The sequence below is a fragment of the Leopardus geoffroyi genome, chromosome A3, assembly GCF_018350155.1.
Source record: "Leopardus geoffroyi isolate Oge1 chromosome A3, O.geoffroyi_Oge1_pat1.0, whole genome shotgun sequence".
NCBI lineage: Eukaryota > Metazoa > Chordata > Mammalia > Carnivora > Felidae > Leopardus > Leopardus geoffroyi.
Window position 1 is genome coordinate 66,688,971 of NC_059336.1, and position 14,674 is coordinate 66,703,644.

General features: G+C 40.9%; 1 protein-coding gene across 1 annotated transcript in view; it reads right to left on the reverse strand.

The window, feature by feature from the left end:
• Positions 1-12,002, reverse strand: part of STPG4 (sperm-tail PG-rich repeat containing 4) — a 46,645-nt gene extending 34,643 nt beyond the window's left edge. Inside the window, exons 1-3 of the mRNA XM_045445959.1 lie at positions 11,838-12,002; positions 9,867-9,926; positions 8,001-8,258 (exon numbers count right to left, since the gene is read on the reverse strand). Coding sequence (XP_045301915.1) covers positions 8,001-8,258; positions 9,867-9,926; positions 11,838-11,900 — 381 coding nt within the window. The 5' untranslated portion in view covers positions 11,901-12,002. The remainder of the gene's footprint in view (positions 1-8,000; positions 8,259-9,866; positions 9,927-11,837) is intronic.
• Between the last annotated feature and the right edge of the window lie 2,672 nt (positions 12,003-14,674).

Here is a 14,674-nt window from a genome sequence, read left to right on the forward strand (position 1 = left end):
GTGAATGAAGTGAATGGGCTAGCAGGTGCAATATTTTTAAGCACTATTGGTGGAAATTTCACCAAATGTATCTCTGAGAAGTCAAGTCCCTTATGTCATATGAAAGTATCACTGATTCACTGCTCAGACTTGGGTCTGAGAAATAGACAACATAGGACTTTCTCAAAAAGAAGTCTGCCTCATGATAGCAATGATATTGTTCTTAATTATGCCAGTATCTTGTAGTTTTCATCAGTTCCAAAAGAACCCTAAGAACTACAAATGCGTCCCAGTCCCTGAGAGGGGTTCTCCATATCCATTTTTCAAAAATCATTTTCATTAGCTGTTTTCTTGACATATTTGCATATTTGGCAATTACTGCCTTGCCTTGCAGATACTCTCTGAGAACTTAACCTCAAAAAATATTTGCTAAATGAGCCAACTCTGAGGGCCACTTTTTAAATTTAAATGAACAACGAACTGTCTCATCTACATTTTGCTCTTCATTATCCCAACATTTACCTCTTGAGTTCCCTACAGTATTACTTGCCAGCCCCTCTTTGGGCGCAACGTTTCTCTCCGTTGATATTTTGCTCAATGCAAAACCATCCTATTGAAATTTCCATCAGACATTTCTTTTACCATGGTACGCTTTTCATATTAACATGTCTTCAGAGATAGCATCAAAGCTATAAACACAGCTAAGAACTATCAATGTATCAACCAGATTTTCTCAACCTCAGTCTCCCCATCAGCTGTTCAAGGATGTCTTTTGAACACATTAGAATGGATCCTTTGGCTAATTTTCTAAGTTAACAGGGGTGCCTTTCCAGCCTGGCCCCCTCCTTACGATATGGGGGTGGGGAAAGGACGAATCACCAAGTTTGTTTCCTTTTACATGAGCGTCATCTTCTAAGGCTAAAGCTAACCTAGACAGAAGTTTCAAGCAATTTTAAATCTTGTTTGTGATTTTCACTGAAACGTTCCCAACCTAGAGGAAGTAAATAAGAGAAGATTTAAAATGGAAAATGTAATGTAACCCTCACTTCTCAAGAGCAAACCAGTTAATGATTGCTTAAGTACCTCTCAAGAAAAGGAAGGATGCATTTAACATTATATATATGTATATTTGATTTTATTCATACAAATGGGATTATACTATAATATTTGTCTGTTCCTTGTGTGTTTTCATTTAATAATATATACCTTGGAGATACTTCCATATCAACACATATAGATTTACATCATTATCTTTAATGGTTGCACAATATACCACTGTATGGATGTACCATTATATAATTAGTCCTCTGCTTAAATAAAATTATAAACAATGCTACAGTACTGTGTATAACATCTCATTGTACTTTTGTAAGACCATTTGTAAATTCCTGAGAGTGGAATCCCTTACTATGGGCATTTAAAACACTGCTAGAAACTGACAAATTACCCTCCAAAATACTTGCAATAATTTGTATTATACAGTGTATGAGAATATGCTTCTGTACCCTCTTTGCCAATAATGGGTATCATCAAACTTAAATTGTTGGTCATCTGACAGGCAAAGAATTGTGTCTAGCTGCTTTTGTTCCTTTGTAATTATTTCACTATTAGTTGAAGCCAAGCATCATGTTATGGTTTTGTGTGTGTGTGTGTGTGTGTGTGTGTGTGTGTGTGTGTGTGTGTGTTTAGTAACTGGTATGCCTGTGAATTGCTAGTTCATATCCTTTGTTCATTTTTAAAACAGACTATTTCAATTGGATTATAAGAGGACATGACTCATTTTTACCCTTTGATGCAAGAGTGTTGAAGCCACACAATTACTGACTCATTGGCTACAGACTGGGTCAGAGTCACCATCTTCTCCCTGTCCTATGCATTGTAGGGAAACTCGGGAATAGACTTTGCTGACTTCAGGTTATTTGGAAGTTCCCATAGCATATTGATTTCAACCTTATACTTAAAAATTTTCTCATTCGAGTCATTTAATTCATGTTTCTAGTTGAAAACATAAACAGCAGATGTAAAATGGCACTGGACTTACAATATCCTGTAAGATGGAGCTGCAGAATAGCACAATTTTTCTTTTCATTTTTTTGAGAGAGAGAACATGAGCAGGGGAGGGGCAAAGGAGGAGAGAGAGAGAGAGAGAGAGAGAGAGAGAGAGAGAGAGAGACTCTTAAGCAGGCTCCATGTCCAACTCCAAGCCAATGCAGGGCTCAATCTCATGACCCTGAGATCATGACCTGAGCCAAAATCAAGAGTCAGATGCTCCACCAGATGAGCCACCCAGGTGCCCCTAGCACAATTTTTCTGTAAGAGAATTTTGGCAATGCATCTCCAAAGACTTAGATACATATATACCCTTTCCCCAACAATTCCACTCTATGACTAACAGCAGAAAATGGTTGAATATATTAGGATATGCCATATAGTAGAATACTATGCAGCTATTTAAAATGTTGTAGAGAGGGGCACCTGGGTGGCTCAGTTGGTTAAACATCCGACTCTTGATATTGCCTCAGGTCATGACCTCTCAGTTTGTGAGACGGAGCCTGCTTGGGATTCTCTCCCCTCTCTCTCTGCCCCTCCCCCCACTTGTGCACGCTCGCATGTGCACTCGTTCTCTCTGTCTCTCTCTCTCAAAATAAATAAATAAACATTTAAAAAATAAAATAAAATGATGTAGAGAATATATAATGGTGTGGAAAAGATTCAGTCTATTTCTAAGGGGAAAAAACAGATCTGGTTTCTATTTATAGCAAGCTAGGTTATTTGGATAATAAACTTTCCATTGCAGACGACTATGGAAATGAGGAATAAAATATTAAAAGCAAATAGAGTTTTTAAAACAATATGCAACTGCTAACAATACAATAAGGAATCATAAGAACCACAAGCCAAGACATAGCAAAAAGCCAGAGAGGCACTGTGGCCTAGTTTTGCCCAGAGAAAGTTTACTGGTCCAGACCAAACTCAGCAGAAGAACCGAGCTATGTCTGAGGGACTGAGAGAACTTCAGAGTTCTACAAGGATCCAGAGGTCAAAGCCTGGGCCCATCAATGATGGTGATCTAATGGGAGTCCTACCCACAGGACTTGGAGGCCCTAAAAGAGCACTTCGTGAAAGTAAACTCTCCCACATCACCCAATGTTAAGGGTCTGTAGAAAGAGTTGCCATGGTGCTAAGCAGAATTGGAAGAGGGGAAAAAAATCCATTGTTGAGAAAGTGTAACCCTGGGGTGGTCCTTTTCACAGATTCCAGTCCAAATTCCCATCATTGGAACTATCCAAGAACATATAAGCAGTGCATTTCAAGTGGCACCATACTGGTAGCTCCCCAAAATATCAGCAGAACCAAAAGCTGAAGGAAAACACTTCCATCTTGGATCTTAGGATCCATGAAAACAAGTTTTGAGGAGCAATGAGCAAATACACATAGTCAAAGAATATCGCACATCAAAGGAAACAAACAGATTAAGTCCCAGTCAGAGTTCAGATATTTGGGTAATCATTCATTCGTTCCACATTCAACAAATATTAACCATCAGACACTGTTCTAGAGGCAAAGATGTAACAGTGAACAAAACAGATAAATATTCATGTCCTCATGAAGCTTCACTCTCATGGGAAAAAACAGACAATAAAATAATAATAATAAATATAATAAATAATAAAATAATAATAAATACAAAGTGCAAGTAAATTATATAGTATATTGATTGCTATAGGTGCTAAAGAAAAAATAATAAGGCCAGGGTAGAGAAGGTCAGGAGTGTCAGGTGGCCAATTAAAAATTTTTTTTTAAGTTTATTTACTTTTGACAGAGAGAGAGAGAGAGAGACAGAGACAGAGCATGAGTGGGGGAGGGGAAGAGAAAGAGGGAGACACAGAATCTGAAGCAGGCTTCAGGATCTGAGCTCTCAGCACAGAACCCAACACAGGGCTCAAACTCACAGACCGCGAGATCATGACCTGAGCCAAAGTTGGACGCTCAACTGACTGAGCCACCCAGGCACCCCATCAGGTGGCCAATTTAAATGGGGCTCATTGAGAAAGTGACACTTGAGGAAAGACCTGAAGAAGGAGATGAAGTGAGCCATGCAGATAACCTGGAATAAGAGCATTCCAGAAGAAGGAAGATCCAGTGCAAAGATACTGGGGTGGAGGGCCTAGCTCAAGAAGCAGCCAGGAGGCCAGTGGGGCAGGAAGAGAGTGAGAGAGAATATAGTAAGATGAAGCCACTTCACAATAAACCTGTTGACCCTGAGGACAACCACTCAGAGATCACGCCCACTATCACAAAGGTTCTCAATCAGGAAGGAGGTGGATTAGTTTGCTGGTTGGTTGGCTTGTTTTATTACTTCCCCCTCACCCCCAGGGAACACTTGGAAATGTCTAGAGACAGTTTTGGTTGTTGCAACTGGGAGGGGGAGATTGATAATGGCATCTAACTAGCTAATGGAAACTAATTATCCAGGAATGCTGCTCAACATCCTACAAAGCTCAGAAGAGCCCCCACAACAAGGAATTATCCTGTCCAAAGAAACCCTGAATTAGACACACAAGTGCAGAAATCAAAAAGGCAGTTCAATATATGAATCTGGAGTTTAAGAGAGAAGTCTGGGAAGAAGATATAAATTCGGAAATCTCAAAGCAATAGATGGTGTCCAAAGCCTCAGGACTGAATGAGATCACCAAGGGAGTGAGTGTAGATAGGGAAGATGTGTGAGTGCCAGAGACACTCCAACATGAAGAGGTGAGGGAAGAGGGGCTGAAGAGGTGAGAAGAGAGAACAAGGGTTGAGGAAGAGGAGTTGGGGCATGGAAAGAGGGGAGATGTGAGATAAAGCCACCCACAAGAGTGGCAGAGAACACACACTTAGGGAAGTCCATTCAGTGCCAGGTGAGGTGAAGAATTTAAAATGAGATGAGTCATTCGGCTACATGGGTACAAGTACAAAGTTCCCAGAGACTTGGATTTAACCAGTGTTAAATCCCTGGCCTTGCCAGACAAATAAGATGAGCCACCATGGCAAGGGAACTGAGGGTGTACACAGGGAGAAACTCTAATGATTAACTTGGAACTGCAGCTTTGCAAAGACAGAAAACATCAGAAAGTCAGAGGCAGTGAAAAGGAGGATCCACGGATTACAGATCAGGAGGATGGAAAAACTGTTGGGGTTGGGGTGATAGGGTGAGCGAGACAGAAGATTAGGAGAGGGTGATAAAAGTGGGTGGCACAGAGTTGAGCTTGGGGAGAGTTGAAATGATGGATCTTGAAAAACTCTAAGGAGTCAGGAGCTGAGGCAGAGGAGAATTCAAGAAACCGAGAAGCCAGATTGTTGGAAGATCCTGTACGGGTGTCCTGAAATCATGACAGGAGACAGTGGTGGTGTGAAGGAGCTAAAATCATCCAGAAATGAGGGAAAGGAACCCAGGGGCTAGCAGAGGATGAGCAGTGACCGGGCAAAGGGTAGGTCATCACACTACAGATGAGGAGACACATGGCCCCACTTCTGTACATGTCCTACAATAATAATCTATTATTTCTCAAAAATAAACACAAAAAGAATTATTGTAAAAATTGAAGGGTGATCTCAAATACTCTTTGGAAAGAGCCATAGATGAGTATACACACACATATGCATGCACATGTACACACACACACCCACGCACACATATATATGACAAGCATCTTTGATATAGACTCTCCAGTGAATTACATGCTTCAGAATAAAGGTGTTGAAAACTGTAAAAACGTTCTTACAAATAAAAAGCAGCACTAATGGGTATAAAGTGAATATACTATTAAAAATTGTGAAGCTGGAGAATGTTGTTCTGTCTTAATAAATAACAACAATGTATATTCTATTTACCTCAAATTCAAATTATTATTATACTGAGTTCTGGTTTTTTAAAAGCCAGAGTTCTGGTTCATAAAATTATGAATTTTATTGGTGAGTAAATAATGTCACCTCTCAACAGCTCTCCCCCTCAGAACATTATCGTATACCTTTCAAACAGGAAATTAGGAAAACATTGAATTCTTCCAGTTTCTATAATACAATCCTTTGGGGGAGGTGGAGAGAGAGACAGAGGAAAAAGAAACAGGAAGAGTATGTTTTCAGGTTTTATCCCTCCCTCTGGGTGAGCCAAATTCTTTTGGTCTTTTAAAGGTTTAAATGTTGCCTAATATCAACATTCTATGTTTTCTCCTTTCAGTAGTGGGTCTTGATCTACCCTCAAAAACTCCTAAAAGCAAGAAGAGAGGAAGTAGAAGGGAAGTGAATGGTGGTGGAGAATGAGGAAGAATGGTTTTCTAGTGGAGGTGGCCAGAACGGTTTCATATGTAGCACAGTTACCTGATACCATACCATAAAAGTCTAAGCATACTTTAGTGTTTGTATTCATCCACTGAAGCAAACAGGATAAGATTTACCCAATGAACACTTACCATTCTGTCCTGGTTCAAAGCTATAATTTGCAAAGCAACAAGAAGGGTTTACATATTGGCTATGATATGTGCTCATCCTGCTGAAAATTTCTTGTCCATCTTCATAACCACAGCCCTTGTATTTAATTCAACCTCCAGTTACAATGCATTCCTTCTCAGGTTATCGCAATAATACTCCAAAAAAGTTGTAGAGACTGATACTATTACTGGCTTCTTTTTTAATTTTTTAAAAATGTTATTTATTTATTTTGAGAGAGAGAGAGTGGGGAGGGGCAGAGAGAGAGGGAGAGAGAGAATCCCAAGCAGGCTCCGGATTCTCAGCACAGAGGCCGACGCAGGGCTCCATCTCACGAACCGTGGGATCATGACCTGAGCCCAAATCAAGAGTCGGACACTTAACCACCCGAGGCATCCAGGTGCCCCTCCCAGAAGCCCCAGGTGGCCTCTTTATAAATGGGAGGCCCAAAGTCCCAAGTCCCAAAGGCCGAGTCACAACTCTGCATTTGCCAGTCTGGAACAGGCTTTCAAGAATGCTATGCCCCTCCCTTGAAACACCTACTCTGGATCCACCCATCCAAACCCTGCCCCTCATTCATGGCTGGAGACACACTGGAAAAAGCACCAAATTTGGGCTCAGAAACCCTCAGTTAAAATTAATGCGTCATCTACTTATCAGCTACATGCCTCTGAACAAATGACTTAGTCTCTATTCACCTCGGTTTTCACATATAAAATGGGGATAACATCTGTTCCACCTATTTCAGAACGTTGGGGAAGAACAACTGAGAGATCACATGTGGAAACTCACAATAAGCTATAAAGAGCCACATAAATGTCATGTATTATTCAAGGTCCAGCTTGGGTCCTACTTAATCCAGGGAGCCTTGCAGCTTTTGAACCCAGCCTACACTGAACTCCCCCTGGCATTTCTTGCCATGCTATTTATCTTAGCACTTGATATATTTGCTCTTGTATTGTTACTCAAATACTCCCCAGTCAGGAACATCTCCCCTGCACAGAACCTAGCACAGGGCTGTAAGCATATGAGTACTCTGTCTACTACCAATGTTATGAATGAACTGGCGGGGCAGAGAGTAGACTCTGACCTTCTTGGTACCACAGTGCTCATTTCTACAAGAAAGTTTTGAAAAACGTTCACTATGGGATCCAGGTCTATTCACACTCTAATTAAAGGGTACTACTCACTGGAAAACTTTTCTCGTTAAAAGAAGAGGGTACCCAGCATCAACTGCTTGAGAGAACAGAAGTATGGCCCAATCACAGATAAGATCTCAGAAGCCCCCCAGTCCCCCAAGTCAGGGGAATCCTGCCAACAATACCCAGAGAGGGAATAACTTGCCCCCATGTATTCTCCTTAGGTGAAGGAGACATCACAGGGAAAAATCTTGCTGGACATACTTGCATATTAGGCAGCCCTCATTTGATTTCTGTAGAAAATAAAGCATCATAAAGGTTTGCAATTTCTCCTGGGGAAGATGCGCTCTAAGTACATAGAATATTTACCTCAAGGGTTCTGAGTAGCTTTCCCACAAAAAAGTAGCACTTTACCTGATCTTTGTAAACCAGCATGCTGGGGCTTGGCCGTGGTTTGTCTTTAAATGAGTAAGTGGCTCCTTGCTTCTTTAACAAGTCCAAGAAGTCAGGAGGTACATACAGGGGAAGGTCATTTAGTACTGGATCGTTTCTTTGCACAAGAGATGGTTTTTTTCTTCCTTCGTTTTTAAAATTGTAGGTTGCTATCACTGGATTTAATAGGGATTCTTCAATAAAAGTTTTCAAGTGGTAAGTGCCAGGGATAGGTGTATTCTGTGGAAAATTGACATCATTTTTTTCAGATCAGTATGTGAATGGGTAACATCCCCTAAAGCATCATTCTTAGAAGGGTCACTCTTAGTATTTAAAAAAAAATTTTTTGGGGCGCCTGGGTGGCGCAGTCGGTTAAGCGTCCGACTTCAGCCAGGTCACGATCTCGCGGTCTGTGAGTTCGAGCCCCGCATCGGGCTCTGGGCTGATGGCTCAGAGCCTGGAGCCTGTTTCCGATTCTGTGTCTCCCTCTCTCTCTGCCCCTCCCCTGTTCATGCTCTGTCTCTCTCTGTCCCAAAAATAAATAAACGTTGAAAAAAAAAAAAATTAAAAAAAAAAAAAAATTTTTTTTTGTTAACATTTATTTTTGAGAGAGAGAGAGAGAGCATGTGCAGGGGAGGGGCAGAGAGAGAGGGAGACACAGAATCCAGAGCAGGCTCCAGGCTCTGATCTGTCAGCACAGAGCCCAACACAGGGCTTGAACTCACGAACCATGAGATCACGACCTGAGCCAAAATCAGACGCTTAACCAACTGAGCCACCAGGCACCCCAGAAGGGTCACTCTTAAGGAGCATTTCTCTGTTTTAAAGTTTAATAAAATTTTATCAAATACAGTAGACACCCTCAACAGAACAATATTTCCAGAGAATCATGATTGTTTCCTTGGTGAGACAATTGCTGAATTATATAGCAAATGGGTCATGGCCATAGTCAAAGTATTAACTTTTTAAAAAGTAACCTCAGAGATACTAAAACTTGAGATGCAGTTGGACTAGAAGTGTCAGATCTATCGTGAAACCATTCAGGACAGTTTCTTGACAAAAAAAAAAAAGTTAGCCTATTTCTGTTTGATAGATAACGACAGGTTTCTTTCTAGCTCTCAAGTGAGAAGCTAAAAAATAAGAACATGAGGCTGAGGATGAATGGGAAGATCATGTGATCTGATGGATCCCATAAGAGGTTTGGTACTTTCAAATCCCAACCACAGTGTGGTTGAATGGCCAGACCTGAAAGTTTAGTCACTTTTGTTTTGTAACCGACTTTGCACTTGGTTCCACCCTTAAAATCAATTTCAAGAAGGCTTTGACCTATGGGTCCCTCTGTTATTGAAGGGTATGGATAGAAAATATTTCTACAATACAGAAATGATATCTCTTGAAAGGGGGAATTTCCTGGTTATTTTTCTTTGATATATTATCACCTTGCTTTCCTACATTGACCATGTTAAGTTCTCATAGGCTCTTTGCCATCTAACTAAGATAAAAACTGAAACCAAAAAACAACAACAACAACAAACTGAAACCCACACCCCTTTTTAGAATGGAGGCTTTTTCTTGTGTAATCTCACCACCATCATAAACTACATTGACCTCATCTCGATATCCTGTAAAGCACCTAGATTCCCAGTTTACTTTTTACTGCATCCAAAATTTAAATTAAATTTAATTAAATTTGGTTTGTCAGTCATATGCTGATACTAAAATTATAAATATGAGATGAGGTCCACTGTTTTCTAACAATTGTTAGCGACCTAAAGGGTAAGGACTGGTTAAAATATCAATAGGAATAAGAATCACTTGAATAGAAAGAATGAAAATATACATACATACTCGTAATGCTATTCTCCACCATCCTTCTCTTTGAAAAGATGATGTCTTCTGGGTTCGTTTCTATTAACAAACATAAAATGTGCCTAATCATTTGAGAGGTGATCCCTGGAAGTTAAATATATTTTATAAAACATTTGCTTGAAGAAATCAACACCTGTATCAAATTGGTCAGCCTGAATTAAAATGAAAGCTACATAATGATAAATTTTGCCTATAATATTTCCTCAAATTGCTATTTTATGATTTCAAGTGGTTTTAATCATCTAAATTCCCTTGGGAAAAATGAGAGTAATAAATAATCTCATCTTCCAGAGATGTCATAAGGCAAATCAGATGTTACAAAATGTGGTGTTCTTAGGAAGGAAAGAGTTATGTAGATCTAAAACTGTATTATTATAATATGCTTATGGTTCAGGTGATGGTGATGGGAGTTCAAGGTAGAAGGGTATAGTCATCAAATTAATCTGATATTGGGATACAAATTCCTGGCTATGTGGCAAATGTTGAAAACTGCCGTTTCCTGGATTTACAAAGACTACCAAACATGTATCATATAAATATGATACAGCCAGTTCTCTCAGCTTGTCCAGCTAGCTGTGACACTAAAGAGGCAGAATGATAGAGAAGCCAGACAGACTTGGGCTTGAACTCCAACTCTGCCACTTAGTAGCTAGGAGGACTAGGCACGTTACTTAACCCTTAGCCTTAACTCCCTCTTAGGAGTATATAAATAAGGCACACCAAGCTTGGCACGAGAATAAGGCATTATACATTTAAAGACCTGTACCCACAACCAGTACTCAAAAATAGTAGCTTTTATTTTTAACATCTCACCTGCCAAGTTAAAAAACAAATTATTTTTGATATTCCTTAGTTTCCAAGGACGTTCTTGTCTTCCATAGTAAGTATTCTATACCCATTTATTATTCCACATTCGTTTCTGCCTCACCATCAACAGAACACAGTTGTTTATTTTTTTCCTTTTGTGCTATTTCCACAAGGTATAGTCATTAAAATACTGAATTGTACTTTCATTTATAATGCTTTTGTTATAACGACAAAATGTAAGTTATTTCAAGCAACGATGCATTAGAAATAATAAACAATCTAATCAGTAAACTGATATAAATATAATTCATTCTTTCTATTTAGCAACTTATATTCACTCTACTTATGAGTACCCCTGAGCTAGTTTCAACATACACTGCTGTCTGAATTTCTTCCTATATGTTCCCTTTATAAGATTTCTGTTGAATCTTCTCTGTTGCACATTTAAAGTCACAGAAATCTAACTTTCTCAGGCAGGTCAAGACAGGTCTCCCACCTCTACCTAGAACCAGGAAAATAAGCAGGAAGAAGGGAGAAGTAAACATGGTACTTCTTAAGGAAGGTACTCAGCAGACACTGCTTTGTTTTGCCCCAGGCGTGATCTAAACTCCACCCATTTATCATTTCAAATGATATCTCCCCATTTATCATATCAAATGAAACTCCACCCATTTATCATTTCAAATGAATCACTTTTACAAAAGATAGGCTAACCATCCCTCCCCCAGACACTAAACGCAGGTAGTTTCAAGTATTTTATAAATACTAAAATAGGAGGCAGAGGCAAAAACGTGTGCATCAGACTAAGTAAGGAAAAACCAATCCTCTCTAGGCAGAGGGGGAAATTAAGAAAATTAAAGCGGCTGTCCAGCGCAGTTAGTAGTAGGGAAGGAAAGAAAATACAGAAAACAAAGGGCGAATGGAAGGATGAGAGAGAGCAAAGGAAGAGGAAATAGAGCGAAGTAGACCTCAGATAAAGATCAGGAAGACAGGACTACGGGTAGGTATGAGCGAAGGGAAAGATAGGAAGAACTAACAGAGGGGTGCAAGGGCCCAGCATTAGAGAGACATGGGAGTCGGTGCAGAGGACTTCAGCAGGAGATACTAGTGGGTACTGGGGGGCCTGGGGGAGGATTTCTGTACCGAGGTGACCACCGAACTGCCAGGTCCCAGGCCTTCCCTTAGGGTATTGGAGGTGAAGGCCATAACTGGCTGGTGCACGGCAACCTCCTTGCTCCCTCCGCCGTGGTTGGCGTCCGGTTGCCCGGAGGCGCCTGGGGTCCGCGAGCTCCTGAGCCTGCGCAGGGGACCCACCAGCAAACCGCCAGCTTCGCGTCGCGTGGTGAGACGAGAGGCAGACACACCGAGGCCCCGCCCCAAGCCTCGCGCACAGGAAATCCGTTCGAGGCTGTCACGCACGTGTGCAGTAAGAAAGTCTACAGGGCTCTGAAGGCGCCACAGAGCCTTGGGGTGGGTAGTTGCGCCAAGAAAGGCTTACAAAAGACTGTTTGTGGGAGTTTGAGCATACCTTAATTCCCACCGGCCTTTTCCCAGATTACCCCCACCCCACACCCCCAGGCAGGGAGACGGTATGCTTGGTAGGCATACTCAGCTTTAGAGCGAAAATCAGCCTTAGCACCCACTTTTTAAGGTTGTTTCTAAACTCCTCCGGATTGAAATTCTGGGGGTCTCTCCTGCCTCTTGATTTGAGGAGCGAGCACTTAGAGACAGTGGATTTCCCTAGCTGTGACACCAAGAACCACCCTTTCTTCTGACAGATTCTTTTCGCTTTCAACCTCTACCTGTAGCTTCTCAACCTATAAACATCCTCATCTTTACAAACTCTCCCCTCAACCTTAATAATTTCATTTTATGGAGAACCTCTGGTGTTCTAAGTACTTCACACATTACTCTAATTCAATCTTCACAACAACCCTGTTTAACAAATACTAACTCCATTTTATGGGTGAGGAAACCGAGGCTTCCTTGGGCAGGTTAGCGTATATAGTTGACTGGGCATCGCATACAAGTGGCAGCGGCAGAGTTCATATCCGGGTCTTGCTCCAGCACCCCACTGACCACTGTACCAGAAAGTTTCTCCTTAACTTTCACAGATTTCAAGAGTAGGCTTTCACCTCCCATACTTTCCTAAAACCATCTTAATCTGACACGTGTACACATCTATTAAAACTGGATTTGCTGAACTAGCCAGTGACCCAATTACCAAATCCAATGGGGGATTTTTCAACTATCAAACTTGACCTCCACTTGCCATTGCTGTATTGATTACTCCACTACCTCATTCTTGAATCCCTCTCCTCCCAGGACTATCAGGATTTGACCACTCTCCGCATCTGCTGTGATTTATCGTCTATAAAGGTGATTAAATAAATCGGTACCTGCCCACACCACAATCCAGCCTCATCTCCTTTCCCTCATTAAAATGTCACGCTCAGATACATACTTGGAAATCCCAAATATGCCATCTTCACGCTGTCTCCCCTTACGCTATTTATTCCTTTTTGACAACTTGACAAACCTCAAGAGTCAACTCCTCTGGGAAGTCCTCCTTAGCCTAATCCCTTACACCCCAAAGCATCATGTGCCTATCTTCACTGGAGAATTCATTCTGACAAATCGTTGCTCCCCTAATTTTTAAACATGTCCCAAACACAGGTTTTTGTCTGAATTCTGAGTCTTCTGAACACAGGAGGGATTAAAATACTTGAATATATATGGCTGACCAGTTTCCCTGCCTATTAAATAAAACCAGAGGATGGACTAGCACAGTGCTTTTCCAATAATAATGTGCATACAAAACGTTTGGGGATCTTCTGAAAATACAGATTCAGATTCTGAGGCAGGGCCTAAGATTCTATAGGTGACTTTTTGTGAGAGACTAGTAGACTCTATCTCTCAAAATACTGAGATTCTATGGGGCGCCTGGGTGGCTCAGTTAGTTAAGCGTCTGATCTCAATCTTGCAGTTCATGGGCTTGCGCCCCACATTGGGCTCTCTGCTGCCAGTGCAGAGTCTGCTTGGGATCCTGTCTCCCTCCTTCCCTGCCCCTCCCCCACTCACGCAAGCGCGCGCACGCACACACACACATACTCTCTCTCTTGAAAATAAACAGGCACACTCTCAAAAATAAACATTACCAAAAATACTGGGATTCTAAACTCAACAGAGCCTTAAAAACAAAAAAAAAAAAAAAAAAAAAAAACTAAAAGCAAGGGGGGGGGGGGGGGGGACAACCAGGCATCAAGTTTGAAATCAAGAACTGAAATTATAAGGCCAAAAGGCTAATAACCAGAGTTTTCACAAATGTTAAGAGATTAAATCAAGTCTATCACTGTTCCTCATTTCACTTTCTTATTTTGGCTGAGCCTGTAAAACTGGCTCAGCAGACTAGGGACTGGTACTCTAGAGACTAAAGGAATATGATGAAAGGTACAGAGAAGTCTAGAAACCCATACAAGGTGTGAAATAGAAAAGAACATCTAGATGAGAAAATAGTTTTGCGTATCTCAAAAATAGAAACAGCATAGGTCAATGACTTCCAGGACTTCACCAGTAAGACAGATTAAGTATGTAGGATAAACAAAATGTCCTCTTAAGAAAACATAGTCTTGTACAGTATCACTGAGAAAATTTTAAGATTTATTTTCAAGTTATCATAACAGCAGTTTTAAAAGGGAGGATGCATTTGAGAATTCAAGAATACACTAAGTAGAGATCAACAGTGCCTGTTAGGCATCAGATCTTTAATAAAAATTCTGTAAAATACGTCCTGAAGTATGGATCACTTTTATTAACTGCAGTAGTGATGATTTATGTTAGAATTATCTGAGAGCATGGGGCGCCTGGGTGGCTCAGTTGGTTGGGTGTCCAGCTTCGGCTCAGGTCATGATCTCATGATTTATGAGTTAGAGCCCCACATCAGGCTCTGTGCGGACAGCTCAGAGCCTGGAGCCTGCTTC